General features: G+C 54.1%; 1 protein-coding gene across 4 annotated transcripts in view; it reads right to left on the reverse strand.

Moving 5' to 3' along the window:
- Positions 1-5676: 5676 nt before the first annotated feature.
- UNC5B (unc-5 netrin receptor B) overlaps positions 5677-14499 on the reverse strand; it is a 90182-nt gene continuing 81359 nt past the window's right edge. For all 4 annotated transcript variants that reach the window (XM_054436003.2, XM_054436001.2, XM_054436002.2 and 1 more), the window contains 4 exons: positions 12655-12804; positions 11847-12011; positions 10440-10621; positions 5677-9447 (listed from right to left, as the gene is read on the reverse strand). In XM_054436003.2, coding sequence (XP_054291978.1) covers positions 9282-9447; positions 10440-10621; positions 11847-12011; positions 12655-12804 — 663 coding nt within the window. In that variant the 3' untranslated portion in view covers positions 5677-9281. The remainder of the gene's footprint in view (positions 9448-10439; positions 10622-11846; positions 12012-12654; positions 12805-14499) is intronic.

Consider the following 14499-nt stretch of genomic DNA (forward strand, 5'->3'; position numbering starts at 1 on the left):
GGTAGCAGGAGAATTGTTGCAACCTGAAGGCCTGGCAGCCAAGCCCTGCCCTGAGTTTCGTCAGGCATAGAAGAGGCTCGTGGGGAGAGGACCAGCCTCACCCACCACCCCACAGAGGAATGCAGGAGGGAGGTAGCTGGTGTGGGCATTATGGTCCCCTGATGCAACCCAGGGAAAGCAACACCTGGGCAGGGGCGCCTGGCAGTCTCTAGAGAGGGGCAGGGGCTCAGGACTGTGTCCCAGCCAGCAAACCCCTGAACCTAAGCCTGACCCTCCACTGCTTCAAAACCTTCCCATAGCTTCCCATTGCCCAGCAGATCACAAACTGGATGGATCTTGTTTGGCCTGCAGTTTACAAACAATTTGAGCCAACAGTTACAAATAGAATGATTTCACATACGTTTCTGAATCCTGGTTTCTGGTTTCTAAAAGCAGGAGGGTGGAGCAGTCCTGGGCACTCACAGATTTGAGTAGTGAGGGCCTACCCCTTCCAGTGCGCTCTGTGGTCACCAGTTGGCTGAAGTCCCCACTTATCCCTATCGCTTCCCTATTGCACTGCAGCCAAATGTGAGAAGCCACTGAACAGGATATCTATCCTCTATTTCACTCAAGTAGAGACCCGTGCTGCTAAGAGCAGTGAGAAATGAATGATATGCTGAGACAGCCTGATGTTTCAAGAAACAGCTGAGCAGGCACATTTCTCTGTGAAGTGAATTGCTGGTTTGGCGGCTTCTCTCATTCACGTGACTGAGCGGCCTGGACACATTCATGTTTTTGACCCTTGGTCTGCGGACAAACTCCTGAGGCCCAGCTTCTGTGAGCGGACCCCAACGCCCAGAAGCACATCTATGTGAACCTAGAGCAGGTGACCAATAGGGAGCCACACCCCTCTGTCCTTCCCAGACCCCAGGCTGCTCCTGTCCTCTCTCCCCTTGCTGGGCTTCTCCACACTGCACCCAGGATAATGCTGTTCCCTGCATCCCTGCCCCAATCTCCACCTGCATACACATCACCATCTCTCGAGGTGGGGCAGCTAGAGGGACCCCTTCCCGTCTTCCTGCTCCCACACACTCTGCTGGTACCATCTCAGGGTATGTGGTACCAGCTATGTGAATTCAGTTTGTATTCTACTGTGAGCTGCTTGGGGGCTGAGTCCAGGCCTGATGTATCCCCTTCCCCCAGTGCTAGGCCCATCTGGGGATTAGGGCTGCATTGATTGAATTTCTAGGTATTGAGGACCCTCATGTTGAGGAAGCCTTTTAGGTTTAGGAACTAGGCTGTGCAGATTCGAGCCACCCCCAGTGGGCCTGGATGCCCAGCCCCTCCTGATTGCAGGAAAGCAGGAACTCACTGGTGCCCCTCCCCACATTCTCCAGCTCCTGGGTTGGGGTCACTGAGAGGACATCAACTTACATTCATATAAACAGGCGGGAGTAGGGCCTGTGACCATCTGAGCACCGCCGGCAGACAGCAGCCTTCATGTCTAGCCTGCTAAAGGGACATCAGCATCTTTTCTTAGTAAGAAGGGGTTTTTGTTGTTTTTTTTAGAGAGAGGGTCTCAGTCTGTCACCCAGGCTGGAGTGCAGTGACCCCCTTATAGCTCACTGTAGCCTTCAACTCCTGGACTCAAGGGATCTTTCTTGCCTCAGCTTCCCAAATAGCTGGGATTACAGGTGTGTGACACCTGGCAATTTTTTAAAACTTTTTTTTGTAGAGATGGATTCTCACTGTGTTGTCCAGGCTAGTCTCCAACTACTGGCCTCAAGCAATCCTCCTGCCTTGGCTTCTCAAAGTGCTGGGATTACAGGTGTAAGCCACCATACCCAGCCAAGAAGTTTCATGAAAGAAAGCTATTGTAAACTTTTGCCTACAAGTGTCTCCCACAAAATGCATACCTGAGAAGCTATGTCTCAGGGAAACCAACCCCAGTGTTGGAAAATACCGTCTCTTCCAGAAAGGCTTTCTGGACCCCCAGGCTTGGTCAGGAGCCGCTCCGAGTTTCCAAAGCCCCTCACCCTGTTGATGTGTCTCCTCTTTTGATTGTAGGCTCCCAAAGGCATTGTGTGCGACTTTTGTCATTTACCCTGGAGGTGACCAATGCAATGGCTGAATGGGTTGTTGAACTGGAGCACGGTTGTCCCCTACACTATTTGTGTTTTGAAAAATTAGGACTTGGGCCAGGCGCAGTGGCTTATGCCTGTAATCCCAGCACTTTGAGAGGCCGAGACGGGCAGATCATGAGGTCAGGAGTTCGAGACCAGCCTGGCCAACATGGTGAAACCCTGTCTCATTTAAATACAAAAATTAGCTGGGCATGGTGGTGGGCACCTGTAATCCCAGTTACTCGGGAGGCTGAGGCAGGAAAATTGTTTGAACCTGGGAGCGGAGGTTGCAGTGAACCCAGATCGTGCCATTGCACTCCAGCCTGGAGGACAGGGTAAGAATGCGTCTCAAAAAAAAAAAAAAAAAAAAAGGAAAAAAAAAGAAAAGAAAAATCAGGACTTGGGAAGTCCTCATCTCCAGGTCCGCCTGTCCCTGGAATGTTCTATGCAGGCCAGGGGTTATGGTAGAAATACCATCTTGTCAGCCGAGCGTGGTGGCTCACACCTGTAATCCCAGCACTTTGGGAAGCCGAGGCTAGTGGATCACCTGAGGTCAGGAGTTTGAGACCAGGCTGACCAACATGGTGAAACCCAGTATCTACTAAAAATACAAAAATTAACTGGGCATGGTGGTGGGCACTTGTAATTCCAGCTACTCAGGAGGCTGAGGCAGGAGAATCACTTGAACCCAGGAGGTGGAGGTTGCAGTGAGCTGAGATTGTGGCACTGCATTCCAGCCTGGGTGACAAGACGCCATCTCAAAAAAAAAAAAAAAAAAAAAAAGAAATTAAAAAAAGAAAAGAAACAGTGTCTTGTTGATAACAAATAGTCACTGGATTCTCCAGGGCCCAGTTCTAAGGAGGCTGGGGTCTTGGTGTGAGATGCCTGTGCTGGTGCAGGAGACAAGTGTTTTGATGGCAACTTTTCCTATCAAATGATGAAGGAGGAAGACATCGCTGTTGAGGGAGGGGAGGCAGGCAGCCCCAGCCTTCAGTGGCCTGCACTGGGGCTCTCAGAGAGCTTTAGTTAAAGGTGACGATGGAGTTCCAGGATGGCCTGGTTGAGCCTTAGCAACAAAATGAGACTGTCTTAGTAACAGCAAGCAAGGGAAAAGCCAGGGACCTCCACATGTCCTTAGGGAGCCTGCTAGCCAGTGGGAGGATGGCGTCGACAAGATGAATTTCCGAGCAGTTATTGGAAAAATGAAACTGTTTCATGTTTATACCTCAAGGGTTTGAGGCTCCTGGATCAAATCCATTATATTTAAATATTTACACGTACAAATACGTGTATGTATATGCACAGATCTTCCTAGGAGGCTACAGAAGAAATGTAGCAATTGCCTCTATGGGAGTGGGGTGGGGACTAGGGACAGGGGTGGAGAGGGAAATGAAGTAGAGACAGAGGAAGGAGAGAAATCTACTTTTCACCGATTCTGTTGTACCTCTTGATTTTTTTTTTTTTAAACGGTAGGCATGTATCATTTTCAATTAAAATGGACAAAGGTTTTGAAAATTTGCTGGGCAGTACTGTGTCTGACCTCAAGCTATCAGCTGGAGTTGGAGTGGATTTCCTCTTCTTAGGGTCCCTAGTGGAGAAGGGGGCACACTTTCATGAGTGACAGGCCTGCAGTGTGCTGGCTGTGCCAGGCTGGCCAGTTGGGAGGGTCTTATGCCACCGGCTCTGGCCCCTCACTGGGCACCCGCACAGCCCCAGGCTGCAACCAGCCCCTTTGCTGCCTTCTCCTGGTTGTCCCTCAACCATCCCCTGGGCTTGGCACAGAAAGTAGGGTCCAAGGGGTGCAGTTGTCACACTCCTGCCTAGAGCCAGGACCCCCCCACACACACCCCTGCCAATTACAGAATTACACCAGCCAGAGGGCTCTCACAGGGTAGCAGGTCTATGCCCCACATTTCACAGATGGAGAAATTGAGGCTCAGGGAAGGATAGTGACTCCACAGCATCAGGGCTGGGACCCAGGACCCCTACCTTCAGGACCAGAACTCTTTGCACCCCACCTGCTGCCCAACCTGATTTTAGTTGAGATTCCAAGGGAGAGTGGCAGGTAGAGAATGAAGTTTAAATGGGTCGCCTTGACTCCTGGGGGACCCCAGACCGTCTACCTGCTTGTAGGGGCTACTTGCATGAAATAGCTGCCCCACGCCTGGCTCTGCCCACCCCTTAGCTGGGCTGTTGCCCGCCCCCTGTATCCCTCCCTTCACCCCCCATCCTCATGAAGCTGTCCCTTTCCTCTTCTTCTCCCTTATAAATCCTTACCCCCAAATCATCTCTGCTAGGAAGGTCATGCTGAATGTGATTGCTCCAGGTCTTCTGGGTCCCCAGGGAAAGATGATGATCTGAGTCTGGGGGTCTGCGTGCAGGTGGGTGCCATTGTGCCCTGCCTGCCCCACGTCCTCCGCCAGAGGACAGACGTGGGTTTTCTCTTGTCTTGGTAACTTTCAGTCTCAGACCCAGCCCACAGGTACTCCCCATTCCCAGGAGGACAGCTAGGTGATACAGCCACATAGAACCCGGAGCCACAGGTCCCAGAAAGTCAGGGCTGGCAGGGCCTACAGGCACCACATAGTCAGGCTGTGAAAACAAGTTCCAAGGCCAAATCTATCCAGGATGTCTGTGTTAATATGAGGAGACCAGCTGCTTCCTGCAGGGCTTTTCAGAGCCTTTAACATGCTGATTGGGCAACATGACTGTCCAAGATGGGGCCAGAGGCTGCTCTCACCCCAAACTTAAGACACCGCAGAATCTACTCATGGAGCAGGCAATCCATGCTGGGAAATTCTCAGGCCAGACTCAACTCATAAAGGGAAAGACTTGAGGTCCACAGGGCAGAGGGGACCAGCTGAAATGGGACCCTTGCCAGTCTTCTTACAGCATGTCTGTGCACATGAGAACAAGGCACCCTCTCCTCAATAGCAAGGTACTGCTTTTATTAGCACAAGACCCTTTACTGCCATCTGCTGGAAATATCTCAGCAAATACACAAATCTACAACATACATGGGAATGGAGCCACCCTCCCCTTCAGATATGGTACTCTTGCCCAGTGCATTACCTGCCCAACCATGCCTGGCAGCCTGGGGCGGAGTCATATGATCCCAACCTGACCATTACTCCCTTTCAGCCCGCACAATAGTCATATATCCTAGGTGAGGTTTCTGAACTGACCTCACAGCCTCGGCACCCTTGGGGATACCCCCTTCTGAACTCCTCAGAGATGGACAGGGATGCTGGGGCTTCATCTCTGTGTCATCCCTCTCACCCATTACCTAGCCCCTGGCAGACTCACACGACAAACTCCTGAACAGATCCGGACGCACAAGGACCGGGATCCAGATGGACCATGGGCTCCTCCTTGCTGTGTGACTCTAGGGAAGTCCTTACCCCTCTCTGAGCCAGTTTTCCCTTCTATAAAATGAGGCAGTTGGGCTTGCTCATCTCCTGGGGGTCAGATAGCTCTGAACTGACAGTGACACCTCCACCTTCCATGGAATTTTGAGAAGAGCAACGGAGTCATTCCCAATTACCAACAGGAAGACAGCCAAATGCAACCCGGATTTTATTAGACTAGGAAATATAATTTATTTCATAAAAATTAATTTTGTTACAATAGGAATGCTAAAGGTTATTTATAGGTTGTAGTTTACAGAATAAACAGAGGTGGGGTTGGGGGCCATCCCTGGGGCCCTGCACCCCCCTCTCCCGGGCATACAACCATGTCCACAGACCTGGCAGGGGTCCAGCCCTTTGCCCCACCAAGAGCTCCCTGCACCGAAGCTCCTGGTCACCTCCCCTAAGGGACCCAGCTCAGCTGCCTAGGAGCTGGGGAATAGGGACCAGAGTGCCCTGGAGGGTCCAGGAGATGAGGAGGATCCCCTGCACCCTCAGGAGAACCCCTATCCATGAGCTCTGGAGCCGGGGGCACTGTGAGAGAAGGCAGAGGGAGAGGCACATAGAAGATACATTGACTGACCCTGTGGGCTCAGGGAGGGCAGAAGACAGGCACACCAAACTCCAGACGTCCAAACCTGGGACGCAGGAGCACACACACACGCTTGCTCAGGTGGGGACACGTGCACGTGTTCTCCGAGGGGCATCCTGATGTGCCCGCAGAGAAAAGCACAGGCACGCACACGCGCACACACACACGCACTCCAGAGAGGAGAGAGAGAGAAACACCTGCATAAGGGCCCTGCAACCCCCAAGGGTACCTGAGCTGCTTCCCACCAGGTACATGCCCTCTGGGGCTACCTCTTGGGTCTGAATTGGAGGAGAAACCACCCATCCCACCCCGGAGGCAGGCAGCCTCCACACACGGATGGAGTCGGCAAAGCCTTTCTGGGCATTTCTCATAGAGCTGGACGGTTTGAACCCTCCCAGGAGGCTCCAGCCAATGGGTCTGTGCTCTAAGACATGGAGCACATTTCCGGAGGTCAGACTGGCAATGGCACCTGGGTGGCTGGCTGCACCTCATCTGTCAAGCTCCTGCCCTGGGGGCAGAGCAAGCAGCTTCTGAGGGTGGGGCAGGGAGGACAGCAAAGAACAGGGAGGAGGGGCATAGCAGATCACAAGGTCCCCTACAGAAGCCTAGAACAGTGTGTCTGAACCCAAAGAGCCTCAGACCGCAGCCGTCTAGGTATGAAAAGGACACTGAAGCCCAGAGAAGGCAGTGATATGCCTGAAGTCGCAGAGCAGTTTAACGGCAGATTTGCAACTTGATTCTTGGTCTTTGGACTGCCAGGCTGCATGTGGGCACATTAGAGCCTGCGAGGGGAATGGCACCCCCTGTCACGGCACGTGTGGTCTAGCCTAGTCAGACTGCCCTCAAAGCCATGTGACCGAGGGCCACACGTGTTCATGGGCTAACAGTGACCAGTGAGGCCGAGCCCATGGGATGGGCACTTTGGCAGGGGAGGCTCACTGCCTTTGTCCGAGGCAGCATCCACATGGAGGCATCAGGGTCAACAGCCTTAGTCTCAGCCTCCGGGCCCAGCCAGGGCCCAGCCCCTGATGCAGGCCTGGCCCCTCAGCAGCCCTGGTAAAAGGAATCTTCTCTTAAATCTCCAGGCAAGTCCTCCTCTGCCCACAGCCAGGCCGCACCCCAGCAGGGCTGGTGGGTGGTAAGAAGCCCCATGAGCTACTGAGTCCATGGCAGGGAAGCCAGGCTGGGGACGCTGGCTGGAACTGCGGCCCTAAAACCTGCCCTCCTCTCAGGATACCAGACTTTCAAAGACCAGGATGTGCTGAGACAGGTCCCAGTGGCTGCTCAGAGGCCTGCTGGGGCATGCCCTAGGGTCACTGCCTGGAGGTGTTGGGGAAGCTGGCACCTGCCTTGCCTGGAGTGCCAAGAGGGAGAGGTCTTTGATGAGGCCTCTGTGCTGGCTGCAAGATCCTTGTCCCAGCCACTGCCAGGCAGCTGCACAGGGCAGGGACTCATCCTGTGCCATGCAGGGCCCCTGGAACAGGTTGGGTGGGGGTGGTGTGTGCTGTCCCCTCAACCCTGGCAACCCCACCCACTGGGAAAGGTTATTTCAGATCTCCCAGACCGTAGCGGGGTGGGTGAGAGGAGGGTTATAGGAGGTGCCTGTGGAGATCAGAGCTGGGAAACCAGCTTCTCAGCCTCCTTCTCCACTCCTGGGCATGCAAAGCACAGCCAGGCCACCTGCCTCCAAGCCTCCCACGTTGCAGAGCTGACTGACACTGGGAAGCTCAGGCTTCTGCAGCTAGAGAGGACTTCTCAGCCATCACTCTGCTTTACGGAAGGAGAAACTAAGGTTGGGGAAGGGCAGATTCTGGATTCCTGGCCATCAAGAGAGCATCACGCTGCTCTAGAGGCTGCTGGGCCGAGGAGGGGATGAGGGTGTCAGGGCTGGCCCCACCCTAGGGTAAAGCTATCCAGCCCCCAGGGGAGAGACGCCCGTGGAGGACTCCCCTCCCCTACTTCATCTCTCTGTTTGAGTCCCACTTCTGGACCACATCCCTTTCTAGGAGCTACCAGACCAAAACCAGACTGGAACATTCTCCCTGGCTCACAGCTGGCCTGAGCAGTCCTCCTCTTTCATCCCAACTTTCTTAATCCAGATTCCCAGGAGTCCAGACGTATCTCCCTGGGGCTGTGGGAGGGAGGGCCCACCCACTCCAGCCCTTAGCACTCCTTGGCTTTATGGATTCAGCATCTGCTTAAGATTTTAGAGGAAAATCTAACCAGCTAAATCTAGACAGTGAAAACCCTGTCTGACCTACTCCCTGCACAACTGGGGAAACTGAGGCCTTGTCAGAATTTAGTCCAAGATGGATTCGTTAGCAGCAAAGTACTATCTGTTCAGTCTCTCTCTCCTCAATGCACACGCGTACATGTACACACACACACACACACACACACACACACACACACACAGGCACATTCACTCCTGGCCAGAAGTGTGAGCGTGCCCATTCTCATCCACACTCAAGAAAAGAGTTTTCTATTTTTTTTGTGTTGTTTTTCATTTTCTTTTTTTTTTTTTTTCTTAAAAAGGACTTATCCAAATAATCTGGATAATAAATCGTTTGCGTTTCCTAAGAAACTGGGTTTTTCTTTTCCCTTGTGGTTTTGGTGTTTTTCTTCTTCTTTGAGCCTTACTAGCGGTCTGAAGCTTTCTTTCTTTCCTTTGCCTTTTTGCTTTTGGACAGGAGAAAGCAGTTTGTCTGAATTGTACTTGACTCTTCAAAGAGGAAAAGGGTGTGGAAGCAGAAGGGGGCTTAGGGAGAAAGGAGAAATCAATAACGGAGGAAGAAAACGAAGAACGGAACTAAAACCCATGGAACCCAGAAGTTGCCGGGCTGAGGGTGGGGGTGGGGGGGTGGAGGGAGGGCCTCCTGCCTGCCCGCCCCCAACCAACTGCCTCCAGAGGCTTCAGCCCCATCTTGGTTCCCGCACAGAGATCTCAGGCCAAGAGAGAGAGAGTGGGGGTGGAGAAGGAACTCTGGGCCCTCTAACAACAGAGTACATGGATTTTCTAAGGCTGGTCGTGGTCTGGGGGTTGGGGAAGAGGAGGAGGAGAGGCAACTCTGGCTGTGAACTGGGAGGAAGCAGAGGCCAAACATCCCCATCAGGAGGCTGCCCCAGGCTTCCCTGCACCTGCCTCCTGCCAGTCCCTGCCAGCCCGCTGTCCCAGGAGGCTCAGCAGTCCCCGTCGGTGGCCACAGCCACCAGCATCTCACTCTTGCCCATCTCCTCCAAGGCACTCGCCAGGCTGTTGAGGTCCCCATCATCCTGCTGCAGAGCTTCCCAGAGGTCCAGGATCACACCCGTGGGGCTCGCTTTGGTGGCAAAGTAATTCAGGTACCTGGCAGAGGGAAGGAGGGCACTGAGGTTCCCAAGCACTTAGCCCCTCCCTGGAGCCTGGGGGTGAAGGGGCACAAGAGGAAGTGGGAAGGCTGTGAGCTTTGGTGTCCCACTGTCCTGGGTCTGAATTCCAGCTACTGTGCTGCAGTCTGTGTGGCTCTCGGCAAGTCAGAACCTATGGCTCAGAATCTCAGTCTCCTTGTCTCTAAAATGGGAACAATGCCAGTTACCTCTCAGCAAGATCCAAGATCATATAAAGTAAGGGTCTAGCGTTGTCTCTAGCATGTAACCATCTTGTTCATCATCATCGTTATTATCACTGAAAGACACTGGCCCCAAGAGAGAATGACCACGTCTAGCATGTGGTCATTCCTCCCACCTGTGTTCCCTGCTGCTCCCATGAACTCCCCTGATAGGAGGAACAAAGCCTTAGCCGTCTTTGTAAGTCCTATTCATTTCTAGTAAAATGTCTTATCTAAAGTATCTGCTCAATGCAGGTTTATTACACATCTTTCAATAAGTATAATATTTATTATCACTGGCCTTATATTTATCCAGCATTTGAAGTTCTCCAAAGGAGTTTTGACACCAAAGTGTATCTTGGTCAGTCAGCAAGCATCTCCGGAGCACATTCTCTGTCCTAGATACCAGGTGCTGACAATGATGGCACCAAGCTGATGCCCTGGCTTTGAGTCTCCTGCTGTTCTGTGAGATGGGCAGGTGGAGCATTATCCCCACACAACGGGAAAAGAGCAGGGTCTGAGAGTCTGCCTGGCTCGAGGACCAGTGCTCTGAGCATGATGCTCCTCAAGAGAGCAGGATTCTTGAACTCAGCATATCCAATCCTGAGTTCCTGATTTGCCACAAATGGTGGCAAAAAAGGGCAGCTGGTCTGGGAGATGGTCTTGGCTGTCAGGCTGCCTGCCCTGCCTGCCACTGTGAGACCTTGAGGACGAAGGCAGATGGGGATGGGCTGTGGTTTGGGATACTCACCGGTCCATAGAGAGCTTCTGCGCCAACATCCGCCAGTCATTGCCCCGTGAGTTGGGGGCATCTAGGCTGTTGCATATCTTCTGGCGGATGGACAGCGGGATCTTGAAGGCATAAGGTCCCAACTGGGTGGTGATGGTGCTGCCAGGGGCAGAGCAGAGAGTGTCCAGGGAGCCAGCAGGTGTCTGCAACGGCAGGGGCCAAGAGTGAGAGGGGCACAGAGCTGGGCATCTGCCCTCCAGCCTCCCTCCTCATGGACTGTGAGCTCATTGAGCCTTGAGTCACTCCCACCTCCTCTGGACAGACTCCCACTGTTCAGGCAGGGGCTTCTCCCTTGAAGGGTCGGTTCCCAAGGGCAAGGCCTGCATGGCCACCCTTCAGGCCTCAGGGGGTGCACCATGCTTACCTAAGGCCCCAGGCAAATGCAGATGCAGCCTCATGGTTAGGAAGCCCCAAGGAGCCCCAGCCACAGTCTAATCCACTTGCACCCACTTGTACAGGTGGAAAGTGAAGTCTAGAAAAGGGGAGTGGCTTGCTCATGGCCACATGCCAAGTTAGTGGCAGACCTGGGTCCAGACCTGTATCCAGTGCTCTTTACAATGCCCCAAGAGGAGGATCTAGTGTTGTCACCCTGGGTGGCCTGGGTTTTTAAATCTCATTCCGGATTTTTAACGGTTGAAAACCATAGGCCTGGTCCTTGCATCAACCTGGGTTCGAATCCAGTCTTGCCATTGGTGTACTGTGTGCAAATCCTTGCCCTTCCTAAAACCTACTTTCTCACCTCCCAGGTGGGGATCATATCTGTCATGCATCCCCCGGTGCTTGTGAAGATTTAGGGAGATCATGTAAGTTTTCTGGTATATGCCAAGCATGTGAATGGCACTCAATCAATAAATGATGCTTGTTAGAAAAACATGACCAAATCCCCACTCAGACTTGGGAGGTGAGAGGGAACTACAGGGGTCTGTGTGCTGCAGCCCAGCCCCAAACCCTAGAGGTGTCCTCTGGCCCTCACCTCCACCAGCGTGGTGTGCAGCTGGAATATCTGGCCGTCCTTCCCTCACCTCCACCAGCATGGCGTGCAGCCGGAATATCTGGCCGTCCTTCCCTCACCTCCACCAGCGTGGTGTGCAGCTGGAATATCTGGCCGTCCTTCCCTCACCTCCACCAGCATGGCGTGCAGCCGGAATATCTGGCCGCCCTTCCCTCACCTCCACCAGTGTGGTATGTAGCCGGAATATCTAGCCACCTCCTTCCCTCACCTGCACCAGAGTGGTTTGCAGCTGGAATATCTGGCCACTCTTCCCTCACCTCCACCAGCGTAGTATGCAGCTGGACTATCTGGCCACCCTTCCCTCACCTCTGCCAGTGTGGTGTGCAGCTGGAATATGTGGCCCCCACTTCCCTCACCTCCGCCAGAGTGGTGTGCAGCTGGAATATCTGGCCCTCCCCTTCCACTTGCCGCACGCAGATCTTGCAGATGAGCTCTGTGGAGGCCAAGCTGTGCCTCTCCAGGGTGAAAGTGCAGTGGAGGGCCTTCTGGCTGCCACTCCAAATGTGATAGAAGGGGATCTCCTGCAGGAGGAGGGGGTCAGGACCAGGCAGGCGAGGCCAGCCTGCCCTGTCCTCATGGAAATGGAGGCTCAGGGAGGGTTGGGAGCTTCGGGGGGCAGTTCAGGCCTCTCCACCCAGATGGGGAGGGGTCAAGTGCCCTAAGCTAGTCAGCAGAGTTGGTGTCAGGCCCTCAGTTCCAGAAGGGAGAGCTGAGGTTGGGTAGGTGGGGGAGGGAAAGGCACAGGTGTGTGTGTGTCAGGGGCTAGGTGGCCTTGTGGTCTCAGGGGCTAGGGGGCCTTGTGGTCTCAGGTGCTGCTGGGTGGGCAGCGGGCTGTGGCTGTCAGAGCTGAGATGGACAGTCTGCCAGGAGGGCATGCCCTGAAGGGTGTGGAGCCTCTGTGAGGATGAAGGGCATAGGCGTCTCTGCGTGTGAGGGTGTGACAGGGCAGAAGTGTGCATGTGGCTGCCGACTGCCCTGAATTTGGGGATGTGCCTGGGGATGGCTGGGAGCCTAGAGACTGGGGTGGGAGGAGACAGAGACAGTGAGAGACCCAGGGAGGGGTAAGGCCACAGGACACAGCCAGGAGGCAGGGCCCAGGAGGGAGCTGGGCTTCCCGGGCAGCCCTTAAGTGGTGCCCCTCCCAGCCATCAGCCCAGCCCTCACCTGGTATTTGGCCAGCAGCTTGCTCCTCCAATGGGCATGGGGGAGGTCATGGAGGGAGAGGCGCAGGTTGTGGTAACTGTCCTTGAACATTAGGGGTTTCGGCTCCTCCACCAAGTAGCCGCCCAGAGTCCGCTCCAGCTCCAGCACCTCCTGTGGGCCAAGGGCATGGGGAAGGGGAACCCATCACACTTGGCCAATGGGCCTCTTCTGCGGCACTCTGAGGGGCAGGGGGCAGGGGCCCATCTGAGTGCATGGCTGAGCATTTGCAAGAGCTCACAGAGGGCTTATGATGTGAGAAGATGAATGGATGACGGATGGATAGACAGACAGTGGGAAAGATGACTAGATGAATGAATCTATAGATGACCGTATGGCTAGAGGAACTAATAAATGGACAGATGGATGGATAAACGGATTGATGGCTAGAAAGATAGACAGATGAATATACAGATGGATATACAAGGATGGGTGTATGAATGGAAAGATGGAAGAAAAGATAAATGAATGGATAGACGAGCAATGACTGGGTAAACAGATGGGCTGCTGACTGAATGGGTATATGGTCAGATGAACAGAAAGACAGATGGGTGGATGAGCAGATGGACAGATGGATGGATAATGGATGGAGGGTTGAATAAACAAAGAATGCCATCAGGCCCAAACCTGGTAACTTCTCTCTTGATTTCTATACCACTCTCTGGCCAAAGCTGGCCATTAGCCAATGCCCCAGGACCAAGAGATCCAGCTGCAGGAGCACTTCCCAGGCACCTCCCACCCATCGCAGGGCCACTGGCATCTCAAGCCAGGGTCCTCCCAGCAGGGGACACTCCTTCTCCCATGGGCCTTTCACCTATGTTGTCTGCAGCATGGGCTTTGGGACAAGTCCCATGAGCCTGGGAGATGAAGGAGCTGGACGGGGCCAGGGAGCAGGAATAGAAGGTGCATGCCATGGGAAAGGACCATGAGGCACTGAGAGGGCAGATGGGAGGAGGGAGGGGAAGGGGCTCACACACGGCCAAGTGTCTCTACACTTCCAGGGTTACATCAGGAGGAGCCTGAGCTCCTGAGAATGAGAGGAGCACTTGGGGGAATGCACAAGGGCTCTGAGGCTGGCAGGGGACAGTGGTGCTAACACAGGGCTCCATACCTGCCATCATCAGGCTCTAGGTGCTAAAAGACCCTCCCCTCCCCTTCCCTCCCTCCTGTCCCAACCACCCCTCATCTGCATGACCCTTCCTTGGGGCCCCTACTTGGGGCACCGCTCTCCATCCTTCTGCATATGCTAGGAGCCTGGCTGTCAGCCTTAACTTCCCCCTCCCCCTGCCCATCCCATCAGTCACTGGTTCTGTCCATTTGACTGAGCACACGCAGCATCCAGCCCTGCCTCTCCTGGCTGCTGCCATTCCCTGTGGCCCAGGGTCCAGCCCCAGCTTCCCAACAGGCCTCTCCACCTCTCATCTACCCACCCGAGTATAGCTACAGGGGCTTTCTAAAGAGCATCTGTGAACAGTGTCTACCAGGTCCATTCCCCTTCCTGCCGGATAGATTCCAAATTCCTTGGCACGGGCCCTGAGGCTCCTGGGAAGCTGAGCCCTGCTCATCTCGCCCGCCCTCACATTCACACGTTCCCTATGCCTTTTAGTCGGTCATGCTGAAACGCCTATGAAACGCAGTCATTTCTGTCGGTCTGGAATGCCCTTCACTCCTTTCTGCTGAAACTCCTACATGTCAGCCTTCTCAGAGACCCTCCCCACCAGCCCAAGCCCCTCCCAGTCAGATGCTCCCTCAGTCCTGGGGCAGACCCCATCAGAGCCTTCAGGGATCCCTGGTCTGCCTCCCACCTCT

Source organism: Pongo pygmaeus, chromosome 8 (genome assembly GCF_028885625.2).
Source record: "Pongo pygmaeus isolate AG05252 chromosome 8, NHGRI_mPonPyg2-v2.0_pri, whole genome shotgun sequence".
Taxonomy (NCBI): Eukaryota; Metazoa; Chordata; class Mammalia; order Primates; family Hominidae; genus Pongo; species Pongo pygmaeus.